At 40.9% G+C, this 15,932-nt stretch overlaps 1 protein-coding gene across 1 annotated transcript in view; it reads left to right on the top strand.

Moving 5' to 3' along the window:
- The window catches only part of CCDC125 (coiled-coil domain containing 125), a 40,471-nt gene extending 28,210 nt beyond the window's left edge, over positions 1 to 12,261 (top strand). Inside the window, exons 11-13 of the mRNA XM_045022127.1 lie at positions 1,654 to 1,828; positions 8,429 to 8,562; positions 8,715 to 12,261. Of these exons, the coding sequence (XP_044878062.1) occupies positions 1,654 to 1,828; positions 8,429 to 8,562; positions 8,715 to 9,104 (699 nt within the window). The 3' untranslated portion in view covers positions 9,105 to 12,261. The remainder of the gene's footprint in view (positions 1 to 1,653; positions 1,829 to 8,428; positions 8,563 to 8,714) is intronic.
- The last annotated feature ends 3,671 nt before the right edge of the window (positions 12,262 to 15,932 follow it).

Genomic DNA, 15,932 nt, shown 5'->3' on the forward strand with positions numbered 1-15,932 from the left:
TGAGCGTGGTAATCATATACTAGTCTTAATTATTAAGAGGTATGATGAATTTGTTTGAATGGATGTTACAAATTTAAAGTCTAAATTGATTTGTTTCTTAGAGTTAGCTGGTATAAGTATATAGGTATTGTGACAGGGTCAGGCCAGATGGCTACAAGAGAGTGGTCAAAGGTAGATACATTAGCTCCAGGTTCAGCAGGTCCCTTTTCCCTGGGTAAGATAACAGGGACTATTCCAGAACACTCAGGAACTTTCTAGAACTAATTAAGGCAGGCAGGCTAATTAGAACACCTGTAGCCAATTGTTCAGAAGTTTTGCACAGAGCTAGCCTATATAAACCATGTGAACTTATTGTTACCTATATCCATCCTTTCTTTTTCCTCCTGTTGTTTGTCACATTTACTTGTTGCATCTTCTCAAAGTATATTTAAGCCCCTTGGGTTAAGGACCATGTCTTCCCTTGTGTTTGTACAGCTCCTAGCACAATGGAGTCATGATCCTAATTTAGACCTTGTAGGGCTACTGCAATACAAATAATAAATGCAGCAGCACAGAAACACAATTAAAATGAAATAACCTAAGTTCCATCCCTCAAAGATGGAAAATATTTGTGAGTTCTAGTTCTAGTTTGTTGGAGCCCATTGGAAATCTTGATAGTGTAAGATTAAGTATTATTTTGAAAGGTCCATTGTGCATATGTAACAGTCTTCCAGAGAAGCCGTCATCAATTCGAAGATTCATTTGGATTGAACAGGAAAATGGCTAAGAAAAATTAAAGTGAACTAAAAATGTCCATCAGGAATGCACCCTGAACAAGAACATGGGAGGAAAAATAGCTTGTCTATTAAAAGAAGCAAGTCCTACAATCATTTTCATTTTTAAAGACACACATCTGTGACTTTCTTTTAGTCATTTATATCATGTTTTGGTCTGAAAGTGTTTCCTGTCTACCTTGCTTAAAGAATAGATTTAGTTAAAGACATAATTTGTGTGGTGCATTTTTGTTTTATTTTATTTTAGTACTTTTAAAAGTATGGTATCCTTCCTCAATGTCCTGCAGCTGTAGGGCAACAGTTCCCTTTTCAAAGAGCAGCACAGATTTGGAAATGATGCTTATTGTGGCTCTGTTGTACATGGGTTGTTCTCCTTGACACTAGTACCTCAACTTCTAATAACATAGAACTCTCTTGCACATGTTCACAGCCTGGTTGTGACAGCAGTGCTGAGCGCAACTGGCATGCGAGACTCCTGCTCCTCTTCAGGCAGTACTGCAGGAGAGCCAATTAATGCAGCAGATGCATGTGTATGTAGATATATATATACACACATTCAGGGGTAAGGATTTCAATCCCCACTTCAAAATTATTCTTTTAACAAGCTACTGTTTATTTTGTTTTCCTTCTAAAAAGAAAAAAAGATTGTTTTGAAGAAAGTACTGATGTCACTACTTCCCTAAAAGTATCTAGCTAGCTCCTCCTCTATCTTCATTCACCCATAAAGGCCTGGTATGAGTGTGTCTGTGTTGGCAGTGCTCTTTCCATGATAGTATAAGAAGTCCTGCTATCTGTGTTAATAGACGTAGTCTAAATTTTTTAACTGCTTTGGCTTCCTAGTTTGTGTGATACATTCTATTTTTTCCTTAATTTAAAATAGTGTGAAGCTCTGAAGAAGAGTAAAGAAGAAGCATATATAATGGCAGATGCCTTCAGAATTGCGTTTGAGCAGCAGTTAATGCAGAGGAAAGACCAGGCTTTGAGGCTCACACAAGTGAATAAGATCTATAAAAAAGAAACAAAACTTATAAACTGGAAACGCCTGAAAGAGGATGGTAACTGATGTTTCATAATTATGTTGTTGTTGGAATTTAAGTAAAATTAATAAGTATCAGTAGGAAAGAGGACAGGTTTATTGAAGAGTTACAACACTGTTTCATTTACAACTGTGATCCAATTGCTGACCTAAGAATTCTGAGAATCAAGAAAAAAGGAGAAAAGTTATGTGAAAACTGTAAATACATTACAATACTGTTTCATCTAGTTAGGGATTTTCTGCTGGAGGTTTCACAACTTCTATTTTAGGAATTCTGTACATAAATAGAACTTGCTTGTAATCACTAACAATAACTTTAACAGTATATTGGATCTATCAGTCTAGGTTTTTTAATCTAATTTTTTTTATCCTGCACTCAGAGGATACGGTCTGAATAAAATCACTGAAAAAAATAGTCAACTATGGCACTAATAACATATTGGATATTAAAACTGCAGGGATCTTCAAAATCAAACATACTTTTACACCATTTATGATATTTGTTTAACTTTTGCACTCATCTTGGACTGTGAAAATAGACTGGTCTCTTTAGTCAATCTCACTTTTAGGTTATCACGGTGTATCACATTTCAATTGTAAATACTGCAGAGGGAATGTTTGTTCTTCATTGAGTAGTGTCCCTAATGGATGCTCCACTTTAGTTACTTCAGATGTGCCATGTGCCTCTTAAGCCCTTGATTAGAGAGTTTCCATAGGCATGTCTGTTCAGCTCACGCATACCCTCTATACAATCTCATGCCACACACCGAGGTTATATAGCAAGCAAACTGCCCTCGGTTCCTTCTTTACAACCTGGGACTGAGATGGAACTCTAGCATGTCCACCTTGTGCTGCGTCACCATGTTTTGCTGTTGTTCTATTGTTAGTTTAGTGTGTCTAGTTAGAATTAGTTATAGATAGTAGTGAGAGGTTTGGATTTTTTCCTCCCTCCCCAACCCTTTTTTCCCCCTAAGGAGCTTATTTGGACTAGCTGGACATGCCTGGCTTCTCAGGTTTCAAATGTTGCTTCTCTTGTCAGGAAGCTGTCTGGTCAGTGACGGCCAATCTAAGTGCTGACGTTGCTTGGGAGAGTCCCATGTCTCCCAAAAGTGTAGCTTTTGCCTAGCTCTAAAATCTAGAGCATGGCAGAATCGGTAAACCAAACTGAAGCTTCGGATGCTGGAGCGTTCCTTTCAATCTACTTCTGAGTCAGATCAGGAGACTGCCTCCTATACATCTGTCTCCAGTGCCCCTTCGACCTCAGCTAAGGTCTCCCTTAAGAGGGGTGGGGGAAGACTGTGGAGGACTCAGGGAAGGTACTGAAGAAGAGGACCTTGGGCTCCCAGTACAAGAGCCAGCTCCCAAAAGGCCCCAATCTCCTTCTACGTCTGCAGTGTGAGAGGCCTCGCCTTCTTGACTCAGTACCGTGGAGGTGAAGGACTCTTCCTCTGGTACTGGTGGGGCTGGGAGATCCTGGAGCACGTTGGAGAAGGACAGCTCCTTGGTACCACCTGGGAAGGACAGAGTGGCCCAGGACATACACTCCTGTAGAATGGTACCATCTACATCAGACTTAGCAGTGGTGGATTCACATTCTGGTCCATCAGTACCAGCAAAATCAAAGCACCAGACACCTTTGGCCCCGGCATCTATATGCTCCAGATCAACACTACCCTCCACCTCAACTTCTGATCAGTACCAACCCATTTGCTACCCCAGGAATTCTGCTACTCCAGGGACTTGTCAGTGTTAGACAAGCTGGAGCCTCACTGCTCATGGATGCTGACTGAGTCTCAGTACTGAGACCCCAGTCCCCAGATTACCATTGCTACCTTGCAGGATTCGCCACCCTTTTCCACTGGGTCCCTCCTCCCCATTAAAGGACATTGAGGAGGATGAAGGAGACGTTCTCACCCGCCTTCAGCGAACACCCAGTCCTTGTCGAAACAACAGTTTTGATGGGTTGGTTGAGGGTTCAACTCCTTCTTCGGCTCCAGTTTGCAAAATGCAAACTTTCACCCACCGTCCTGCTTTTTGAGACTGACTTTCCCATTTCCAACAGGCGGCTTATTACAACAGACAAGTTGGTCATGGACATTATAACATCAGCTACATCATCCACTTTATGTCCCTCCCACTTTCTTCCCTATCCCTCAGGGACACCTCTCATGAGACTATTCTGAGTCAAGAAGTACACTCTGTTCTTTGTTTAAAAGTGATAGAACTGGTCCCATCCCCTCACAGGGGATCAGAGGTGACTGAACAAATTGTGAAGTCTTAAAAGTTCAGAATGGTGACTCTGGCAATTGCAATCCCTTCTCTAGAGGCAGGAGATTGGTTTTTATCCCTCAAGATACAGGACACCTATTTCCATATGGCAGTAGATCCTGCACACAGAAAATACCTATATTTCACTGTGGACCTGGATTATTTTCAATATTGAGTACTTCCCTTTGGCCTCACTTTAGCCCCAAGAGTGTTCTCAAAGGTTCTAGTGATAGTAGTAATTTATCCACTGTTTGCATCTCCTGGGTCATATGGCAGCTTACACTTTCATGACCAAGCATGTAAGACTATGCCTCCACAGCTTTCAGGGCTGGTTCAAAAGGATCTATCTGTTCCTCAACCAGAGACAGCTTGGACAAACAGGTCACAATTCACTTCTGGGTGAAGAATGCCTTAGATTGGTGGAAAAATTAACTCAGTATCTGCGTGGACATCCCTTTCATCCACCCAGTTCCAACATTATCTGTGACAACAGATGCATTACTGTTAGGGTAAGCCACATACCTCAATACCCTGATAACTCAGGGCAGATAGTCATCTCAGGAAACCAGTCTCCATATCAACCTGTTGGAACTCAGAGGAGTCAGAAATGCCTGCCTTCAGTTCCTACCTCTTATCGAGGCAAATCAATCAAGATCATGACAGACGGTATGGCTTGCATGTTCAACAAACTGGGAGGAGCAAGATCCCCCTGCTTGTGTGCCAAAGCTATAAAGTTATGGAACTGGTGAATAGCCCATCAGATTCAGATCTCAGCCATTTAATTCCCCGGAGTCCAGAATGTCACATGATATGCCCAAAAGAGGCTTCTCCCAGGACTACGAATGGGAGTTGAACTCTCAAATTCTTCATGTGATATTCCAGAGGTGGGGACTTCCAAAAGTGGGCATATTTGTCACATCCAGCAACTGGAAATGCCCCATATCCTGCTCAAGAGGAGACCTAGTTCACCATTCTTTGGGAGATGCCTTTCTCCTTCCCTGGACAAAGGGCTTGTTCTACACACTTCCTCCAACACCACTAATTTTAAGAGTGATGAACAAGATCAGACAGGACAAGACCAGGGTTTTCCTTATAGTACCAAGCTGGCGGAGGCCAAGATGGTATCCATATCTGCTTCATCGGTGTGTCCAACTGACATTTAAGCTTCTGAGCATCTGTCATCTTTTCTCCCAGGATGCAGATTGTGTGTTTCACCCCAGCCTAGAGATTCTTCATCTCCAAGCACGGCTCATAGATGTCCACAGGCTTAGAATCCACCTGCTTGACAGGTGTACAACAGGCATTACTAAACAGTAGATGGGAGTCAACTTACCTTCAGAAATGGAAAAGGTACAACCAATGGTATCGCTGTCACCGCCTTGTGCCTGAATCTTCTCCCCTCTCAGTCATCTTGAATTACCTGTTGGACTTGAAGAGATCAGAGTTATCAGTTACCTCCATTAAGATTTATCTGGCTGAAATATCAGCATTTCATTCCCCACTAGAGGGATTTTTCTATACCTGCTCACCCTGTGTCCTGTAGATTTATTAAGGGTTTGGAGAACCTTGACCCCACCCCCAGGTTAAGGATCCTACTCCAGTTTCGGATCTCAAACTGGTATTTAGATACTTTGAGACCTCTGTTTGAACCTATGGTGACCAGCACCTTGTTTCATTTATCTATGATGATGGTCTTTCTAGTCACTATCATGTCAGCCCACAGGGTTGGGGAGAATGGGGCCTTGATGGCAAATCCCCCATTTGGCCCATCTAGCAGCTCTGCCTTAGTGCATAATTTTTCTAAACATTATGCCTTGGTTCTTGCCATCAGTTCTGATGCAACACTTGGTTCTGCTCTGCTGTCTTCAGTCATTGACTTGATTCCGAAGCTCCCCATCCCCTGTGGGGATACCCCTTGGGAGTCACTGGAAGTGGAGCATCCACAGGGACACTACTTGAAGAAGAAGTTACTCTTAGCCCACGAAAGCTTATGCCCAAATAAATTGGTTAGTGTCAGCCACAGACGGAGCCCCAGGACCTTTAAATCTTGAAAGGTCCTCTTTCGGTTGAGGTCCCCGCCTCTTTCGGTTGAGGCCAGGCCTCTTCTGGTTGAGTCCATGCCCCCGCTCAGGACTCCGGCGTACTGGTAGATCCTTTGTTACTTGCACCCCTGGAAGGAACTGAGGGAAATTTGCCTGTGCAGCCCTATATATCAGTGGTGTGTGGTTGTATAGAGGGCATGTGTGAGTCGAATGGACACTGCTAATGGCAAATCTCTGACCAATGGCTTGAGAGGCACCTGTGCACCTGAAGTAACTGAAGTGGAGCACCCATAAGGACACACATCTTGAAGAACTGCAGTTACTGCACAAGGTGAGTACTCTTTTCTTTTTAAGAAAAAACCACTAACAACTTTTATTTAGAATTGTAATGATCTTTTGTGAAAAGATTTATATTGTTTTTAGGATTTATACAAGCTTATTGTTACAAATTTTAATTCTGGGCAAGATTTAACCTAGTTTTAGTTGCTAATTTTTTTTTATAAAAGAGAAAAATTTGTTGATTTGATTTTGTCAGAGAGGACTTCCAGAGACCTCCATGACTTGAGCCCCCAGTGCCTGAGAGCTGTAGGGTCCCCTACCACCCCTGGCAGCTGAGAACTGCGGGGGCCCAAGCTCCCAGCCACAGAGGGAGGCAGGGTTGCCCTACAGGCAGCTCCCAGCCGGGGTGGAGGCAGGGGTGCCCAGAGCTCTGAGGCAACGGGGAGACCCCAAACTCCTGGCTGCTGCGGGCAGCGGGGCTCTCTGGAAGTTCCAGCTGCCACAGGCATCCTGGAGCATGAAGCCATTGCAGGCACCTGGGAGCAAAGAGCCACCAGCGGTGGCAAGGGGCTCAGAGCCTCCACAGGCAGCACGAAGCACCGAGCCTCCGCGGGCAGCACGGAGAAGTGAGTCTCCGCGGGGGGCACAAAGCACTGAGCCCTCCACGGGCAGCCGGGGTGCCCCGAGCTTGGAGCCGCCACGGGTGGTGGGCGGACCCTGCACCTCCAACCCAAGCCCCCCTGGGTGATGTGGGGAGCCTGCAGCTCTCCATTTTGTCATACATATTTTTAGTAAAAGTCACAGATAGGTCACGGGCAATAAAGAAAAATTCATGGAAGCCTGTGACCTTTCTTTATTGCCCGTGACCTGTCCGTGACTTTTACTAAAAATATGCGTGACAGAATCTTAGCCTTAATTATGATGTATGATAAATTCACAAGGTAAGGGAATTACAACTTTGAATTAAGCACAGAAATGTGTGTTGAATATCCCCCACTCCCTAGGCAATTTGAGAAATATTGCATAATATATAAACAAGTTTTAACTATTTTTAGAAAACATTCTTATTATCAATAATACTTGGCACTGGCCATCCACAGATCTCAAAGAGATCTGTAAAGGAGAGGAGTAAATGTCATTATTCTTATTGTACACATAGGAAAACCAAGGTACAGAAAATATTAAGTGCTTTGTTCACAAATCCATGGCAGAGCTGGGAACAGAACCCACTTCCAGTCCTATGTATTATCGACTGACCCACTGCTGCTATGGTTTGTGAAATCTGTTGGGATTTTTTCTTTGTTTGCTAAAGAGGCCCCAGAATGTAATATTCTGACATGGGATATATTTTAGAAGTTTTCATGAAACTACTGATTATTCTGGTGTCGTTGTTCGCTAATTATATGTCCTGAGGCATCTTCAGCAAACATAAAAAGAACTTAAAACTTCCACACTCTTTTTATAGTGGGATATTAGCATATATTTCTAGACTTAACTCAGGATAGTTTATCCTTTGTTTATTTTAATCTTCATTGAAATTTAAATAATATATATTTAGCAGTTTAAGACTTACAACTTTTTACATTTCTTTCACAAAACCTTTTTTAACCTATCATATAATGTCCCTTTTATAAAACAAAAAAACAAAACAAGTAGGGATTGTTATAATAATGCCTTCCCTCTTGTATGGTGTTTTTCATCAGTAGATCTCAAAGGATTTCACAGTCTTTATAGAAGAAGCAAAGTGTATTTCTCTTGCAGTTCCAGAAGTTTCCATTTTGCTGACCCATGTTTGCAATAAAAAGACTATTTTATCACTGGTGTTGGCCCGCACAAAATTGCATGCAAAACTATTTGCCATATTGTGTCCAATGAAAGTCAACTATAATTTGGATTACCACTTTATAAACTTCCATATCTTACTTTGTAAATGTATATTTTATCCCAAAGTCATCCTCTTTTTTGCTTAAAGAATACTAGTTTTCATGTCCTTTTTGTGTATTTCAAATGAAGTGTATCCCTTTTCTCAGGACTTGTGATGCTGCAAGGGAACAAGAAAAATCTGGGACAAAAATTGATGGGCATGCTTATTTCTGATGCTGACTGCAGGAAAATGGAAGAACTGGATAATCCTCATGAAATCCTTAGGATGCTGATAGATTTGGTTAGTATCTTAAAAAAATCTCGAAAAGGCATATTGATCAAAGTTGGCTTTGTTCCCTCTGAGCAAACAAATATTGTTGACTTGCATATGATGATGTTCTAAGGAATAGTTTATAAACTAGTTTTCTTTTTTTCTTTTTAATATGAATACAGCTGAATGATAAAGAAGAGGCTTTGGCTCATCAAAGAAAGGTTAGTTATATGCTGGCTCGTGCAATGGAGGAAAAAGAAGATGCATCAAAGCAGAGTAATGAAAACAATCTTTCAGGAGAGAACATTACTCTGAAGAACCATCAGGATACAGCTTCAGAATCTCAAGAGTCAACTGATCCTGAATATTCATGTTGCCAAAATCTTGGCTCTCAGGACAATACTTTCTCAATTCTCAACATGAAAATATATAAAAAATCAGCAAGACCACTTAAAAAATCACATTCCTGGCCATCCAGGAATTTAAAAGAAAATTATGTGCAAGGGATAGATGAAACTACAGATACGAATTGTATATATCAAGAGCACTCAGAATTAAAAAATAACTTGTGATAGTGCCAAGGCACAAGTAAGCCTTGCAGGGCACGTCCTAGGCATCCCTAAATTTAAACTCTAATTCTGTAATAAAATTCCAGAAAATTTGGTTTATGAACTACTTTTCTAAAGAACATATTTCAATACTCGGGTTAAAAATGTTAAGATACTTATTTTTTTTTAATTATGTTGTACTATATAAGCCTTTTTAGACTTTGTAAACTGTCTGTTTACTGTCTGCCTCTGTGTGTGCCTGCTACTATGAAAAAAAGTCGGCCAAAAGTTTTTGGAAGGATTGGTCTATTAATTAATCAAGGTGGCTTGTTTTTGCTGCGGGGAGGACTTTGCCTTTTACCTGTTCTTTTCCTCTTATGTCTGGTAACCAAAATAAAGACATTAAAAAGCCATTTGATTCTCTTCCAACTCTGCCATGTGCTTAAAAAAAGGGTATAAGAAATGTGTGGAAAACCAAGAGTCATGCTGTGCTGTATCTGTTCATTAATTAACATTAGCAATGCTGGATGCATTTCAAAATCTTGTATGTAACACATAATCTGGAATGGTCTTTGCTGCTAAGTCCCAACAAATAGCTTCATGGTTTCAGTGTTTGTTTTGTTTTATTATTTAAGTTATAATTATACCAGTGTTTTGATATACCTTATGATTAGGGCCCTACCAAATTCACAGTCTATTTTGTTCAATTTCACGGTTGTAGGATTTAAAAAATAATAAATTTCATTATTTCAGCTATTTAAACCTGAAATTTCACAGTGTTGTAATTGAAAGGATCTTGATCCAGAAAGGGCTTGTGGGAGGGTCGCAAGGTTATTGTAGGCCATTTGTTGCAGTACTGCTGTCCTTACTTCTGTGCTGCTGCTGGCAGTGGCGCTGCCTTCAGAGCTAGGCAGCTGGAGAGCGGCAGCTGCTGCCCGGGAGCCCAGCTCTGAAGGCAGAGCCACTGCCAGCAGCAGCGCAGAAAAAAGGATGGCATGGTATGATATTGCCAACTTTACTTCTGCTCTGCCGCCTACCGAGCTGGGCCCTAGGGCAGCAGCCGCCACCCTCCAGCCACCCAGCTCTGAAGGCAGCAATGCAAAAGTAAGGGTGGCATGGTATGGTATTGCAGCCTTTACTTCTGTACTGCTGCTGGTGGGGTGCCGCCTTCAGAGCTAGACACCTGGACAACAGTTGCCACTCTCCAGCTGCCCAGCTCGAAGGCAGCACAGAAGTAAGGGTGGCAATACTACAACCCCCCTAAAGTAACGTTGTGACAACCCCCCTGCAACTGACCCCCCTTGCAACTCCCTTTTGTGTCAGGACCCCCAATTTGAGAAACGCTGATCTCCCCCATGAAATCTGTATAGTATAGGGTAAAAGCACACAAAAGACCAGATTTCACAGTCCATGATGTGTTTTTCATAGCTGTGAATTTGATAGCGCCCTACTTATGATACGGTATTAGGTTTCTGAGACTAAACTTAAACATGATTTTTATCAGCTATTTGGACACAGTCCAAAAGTTGACCTACACTGAAACTTTCTGGGAGATAGCCTTCCAGTTCCAAGTTGGTTTTATCTCGTTCATTAAAAATATCTATCACTCCATGGCTTTCTTTAATATTTGCAAGTACTTGTCATTTCTTAAAACATTTCTATTTAGCTGCATTTGCAGCAAGTAGTTATATGATAAACTCCATTTCTAGCTAGAACAGGCTGAATACCAGAAAAAAATAATGTTGAATATTTTTGATTGATATTGCTGCTATTCTTAGAGTAAAATCTTTTCAATTAATATTATTTGACCAGCTAAACGGTTCAGGAAAACAGCAGTTTGCTGACATATATGTTCACTGAATAGTATTTAACTATGTGTACGCAGACCAATTCTGATATAATTGAGGATGCTCATGTTCAAACCGGGAACTAGCAAAAAGAACAATATACTTTTTAAGGTTTCAGCTCTGTTAGCAATTCGGGAAATTTGGAATGATCAGTAGTTTCTGCTCAAGGGAAGCTAACAACTATATTGAGGGACTAAGGACAAAAGCCTGGTCTCATTGAAGTGTATGTGAATTTCGCTGTTAATTAGGTCACAAGCCCAAATCCAGCTCCCATCTACACTATGAAAGTGACTATTTTAAAGCATGATGATTTAATACAGCTGGGGACCAACTTGATAAAGACTAAGTCCAAAACAGGTTATAACATTGGTCCTGTCCACAAAGACCAGGACCAAAGCAAAGTTGTAACATCATGGTTCCCAAACATGTTTTAACACAGACAATTTCATAGTGCATATGGTCCCTAAGATACATTAGCAGAGCTGTTAAATCTTTCAAATCACCTGCCCACACTATCCCTGGCTGATGCCACGGCTGTTAGTCACTGTTTCGTGTGCATTGAATTTCCTTATAAATTAAAAGATTCTGGGCCCAGTGCTGGAAGTTGGTGGGGATTTCAACTAGTACAGTATAGCCCTGATCCCTCACTAGAGCTTCTAGGTGCTAGCATAATATGAATAATAAATGATATAATTTAACCAGAGAGAATAATATTTTTGAAACCTAAACATATATTGAGATTTTATATAAATAAAATATGAGCTAAAATATTTGTTAAATAATTCACTACTATTGGACTGCTTGTAGTTACATCCTCTTCAATTTTTATTTAGGAATACAAGTCTTTATATCTATAACTATACTAAGCAAAGACTACTGGTTTTTTTATTATAATTGTTAATAAAAAAATTCCAATAAACTCCAGTAACTTAAGAATGACATGGTTGTCAATGGGATCTATGAATTTAAGAAAAATATACCTTTGGGATTTTTTGAATGCACTGTGTACCTTGCAGTTAATTTATGGCTGTATTTATCTTTACATTTTCTGTTCTACAGGAGTACTGTTTTAACTATATCTCCTAACTCAGGAAATCTATAAGAAAAGTTTACTTGCTGAGTCAACAGACAATTGATGCTTTCTGGACAGATCAATGGTGACTTTATTTCTGCAAAATATTCGTTGCATGTGAATTAAAATACCTTTATTAGTCCAAATGTGAAATCCAATATCCTTAAACAATGTTGTAGTTCTTTACCCATCTTTTTTTCCTCTCTAAAATTGTTTTAAATGCTGGCACAAACATTTCATGTATTGTATGATAATTGTAACATTTACAAAAATAAATATATTGTTTTTAATTTGAGTATGAAATTCTGTATTATATCAGTCAGCATTGTAGTGATGCAGGCAATACATACATGTGTACATTAGATGGAGTCTTCATACAGTAGTGGCCTACCTAACTTTACAAAGGTGCTTCTGTTGACAATATTGGGTTGCTTGAGCACTTCTGAAAAACAGACCATAAAACTTTTTTTCTTGTGTAGCAAGTTTATTAAATGTTTACATTTTTTCCTTAATTAGTCATTCTGTAGTGACTAAGGCTTTGTCTACACTGCCAATTGAACAACAAATTTTTTGTTGTTCACAGGTACTTAAAGAATCCCTCCCCTCCCCCCCGCCCCCCGAAAGACCAATGATTTGCCGTGGCAAGTGGCAGTGTAAACAGCTCATTGTTGGCAGGCACGCTTTCCTGTCGAACACATGAACCCCGCTCGTTGGGGGTGGAAGTATTTTGTTGGCAAAGGTGCCGACAAACAGCTTTTACACTACCCAAGTTTTAGCGACACGACCATGTCTCTAAAAGCTGTGTAGTGTAGACAAAGCCCTAGTTTGACATATTATGTTCATTATTTATTTTCCAGGTTTATAAAAAATATCCCTAAAAAGGTTGCTTTCAGGTGCATGTGTTTAAAAAAAAAATAAAAAAATCACACTCCATAATATTGTCCACTAATGAGAGTGCACTAGCGATACCTACTATGAAAATGTGCCCCTCCCTCCTGCTCAGGGGTGGCTCCAGGCACCAGGCCAGCAAGCAGCTGCTTGGTGCGGCCAACGGTGCAGGGCAGCATGTCCAGGTCTTCGGCGGCAATTCGGCAGTGGGTCCCTCACTCCCTCTCGGAGCAAAGGACCAGCCGCCGAAGACTGAAGCGGCGGTGGTAGAGCTGATCGCGATCGCGGCTTTTTTTTTCTTTTGGGGGCGGCAAAAACCCTGGAGCCGGCCCTGCTCCTGCTTCCGCAAGAAATAGTGTTCAGAGGCAGAGGTAACTTGAACTCTTACCACAGCTAGCCCAGTGTGTCCAACAACAAATGAAAATGTACATTTACAGTCCCTTGAGATAAGTGGGGGACATTCATTTGTTTCAGGCTGGCTGGTGACACAGTACTGCATCAGTTTACACTTAATTCACATTTGGAAAGTTATTCTCATAATAAAGCCTAAGCAGGGCTTAAATTCAGCCGATGCTGTCTGAAGCAGAGATCTGGTAAATATTTTCAAACCCCCTGGAGTTTTTAAAGCATGGGGGAATGATGGGGGAGAGGGAGTTGTGGGAAATACTCTGAGTATTTAAGCCCTGAGCCTAAGTACTTTTTCGAAGAGTCATCTAGGTGCTCGATCACAATTCTGAAGCAAAGAGTGCCATCAGCAGCAAATTGTGTGGCCAAGGAACTATATACATGGAGTTCTGCCATTTATCTGAAAAATATATATAAATAAATAAATAGAGGCAAAGGTGTAAAATAAATAGGCAAAACATCTATTTCTCAATCTCTGAATGTGATCACCTTACATGAGGTAATGACAAAAGGCAGAAGCTATGGCACACTGTGGTGTCCTAAGTCTCGTCCTTAATGGAATGAAGGGCTAACAGTGCAAATTTTCCCCTTTCAGACACCATCTGCTGGACTGTATGACAGGACAATAGAAAGAAAAATGCCAGCTTCCATCAGGAATAGCTCAGTTCACTTTTGGCCTCCAACTCCACCACAGAAGTGGGAGGAAAGCACCTCAAAAAGGTTTTTCATGGCCTTTTTTATTTCTGCATGAAGAAGTTGGGACAGCAATCTCAATGGGCCTTGGGCACTGATGTTTGCTGTGCCTGGTGTTTTCATTCATCCTTCTGTGCTCTTTGCACCCTCCTTTTGTCTGTTTCTTCCACTTTTGCATCTTTTCATTATCTAAGACTCTAAGCTTGCTGGGATAGGGACTAAAGCTGGGTGAAATTTTTTGTCTGAAACTCTTTTTAAACAAAGAAGGCAGATTTGGGTCAACCAAAACATTTTGCAAATTTGTGTCGATTTCAGCAAATTGTTTCAGTCCAAGTTAGAAAATAAATAAGAATCAGAAATATCTAAATGGACAGTTTTGACACTTGTTTTGATTTTTCAGGCTGGGTTCACAAAGAGACTTAGGCACCAGACCTGTTTGCAGTGACACTGCCCCTTCTTTTAATGTTCAGATCAGGCATTCATCTGACATTTGAGCAGTGCAGAGACTTGAACCCAGTTTCCCCCTGTGTTTGTTGAGTACCTGACCTACCAAGCTATAGGCTAGTCTGTTGGGGGATCTGTCTCAATCTTTCAACAACCTGTTCTACTTTGTACATACAAATAGTGCAGGGGGGACTGGAATCTGAGATCCCCCTGAGATGCGTGCCCTAGATATTGAACTAAAGTGACACTCCCTCTCTGGACTAATGACTATTCAAGTATACCCTGTACCCATGTGGTTAGGCTACTCAACCTAGCATGTGGGAGATGCAAGATTTTAATTTCTGCTCTGGAATAGGGACTTGAAGCCACCTCTCCCCGCTTCTAGTTGCATGCCCTAACTGCTGGCTAAATGACATTTTTCCAGCTTCTGAATCATGAAATACTGCTGTTTCAGTTCCATCCAAACCAAACCAAAATTCTGATTTTTTTGGACCTGCCCTTGAAAAAAGAGTTATTTGACCAGCTCTAGTAGGGACAGTCTTATTTAAGTGTTTATAAAGCATCTAATGCAATGGCCAATGATAGGCTCCATCCCTGCACACACACCCGTGTGGTAATTTCTGTATTTGCAGGCCATTTGCCCTCTTCTCTTCCCTCTTGGGTCTAGCAGTGATTTCCTATCAAACCAGAGTACTTAGACAAATATTCTCCCTCTGTGGGGCTTATTGTGTCCCTCTGCTTCCCTTATCAATTTTCTACAATTACTAACTTCTGATTTATATTCATTACTATCAACCTCCCCCTTCTTCCATTTGTTAGGTATCATTTTTATAGCTTCTTTCACTTCCCCTCTATACAAGGTCAGGGGTTTTTTTTAACCAGTATGGCCTTCTTGAGTGTGGGATTGTGTTGTTTTTAGCATCTAGGAAGGTGTTCTTAAATGATTCCCAATTATCCTTCACATTTTTCTGATTAAATTCTTCCTCCCAGCTGATCTGGCTCATAGTTGTTTTCAGCTTTGAGAAATTGCCCGCTTGTAAAGTTCCATGGAGATCAAAAATACTATATAAATCATAATGGTATTGTTTGTAAGCACTACAAAAGTATCTGTGACCTTGAAGCATTGTAAAGTAGATCTTGCAAAAAATATTAAATGTACCAATCTTAGCTCCACAAGAGCGTAGGCTGCAAGCAGACGGCATGCTGAGTGGTGCCTTCTGCTAAAGGTCTTTAAAAATAAGAGAATATGTTCAGATGTTTTGACAAAAATCAGTCTAATAGTTGTAGAATATTCTTTTGGTAAGGTTTGGGTATGATAGCTAAAATATAAATGATAATTCTTGTGTGGGGGGAGAAGAGATGGTAGCATTCAGATGCAGAGTCTTACAATTTAAGGTCACAATCTCAAGTGTGGAACAGGGCCATTATGAATGAAAGGTGTTAAGGTGACTGACTGGAGTGCATGTGTGTGTGTGTCAGTGACTCTGGTCTCTGATTAAATTA

The sequence above is a fragment of the Mauremys mutica genome, chromosome 6 (assembly GCF_020497125.1).
Source record: "Mauremys mutica isolate MM-2020 ecotype Southern chromosome 6, ASM2049712v1, whole genome shotgun sequence".
NCBI lineage: Eukaryota > Metazoa > Chordata > Testudines > Geoemydidae > Mauremys > Mauremys mutica.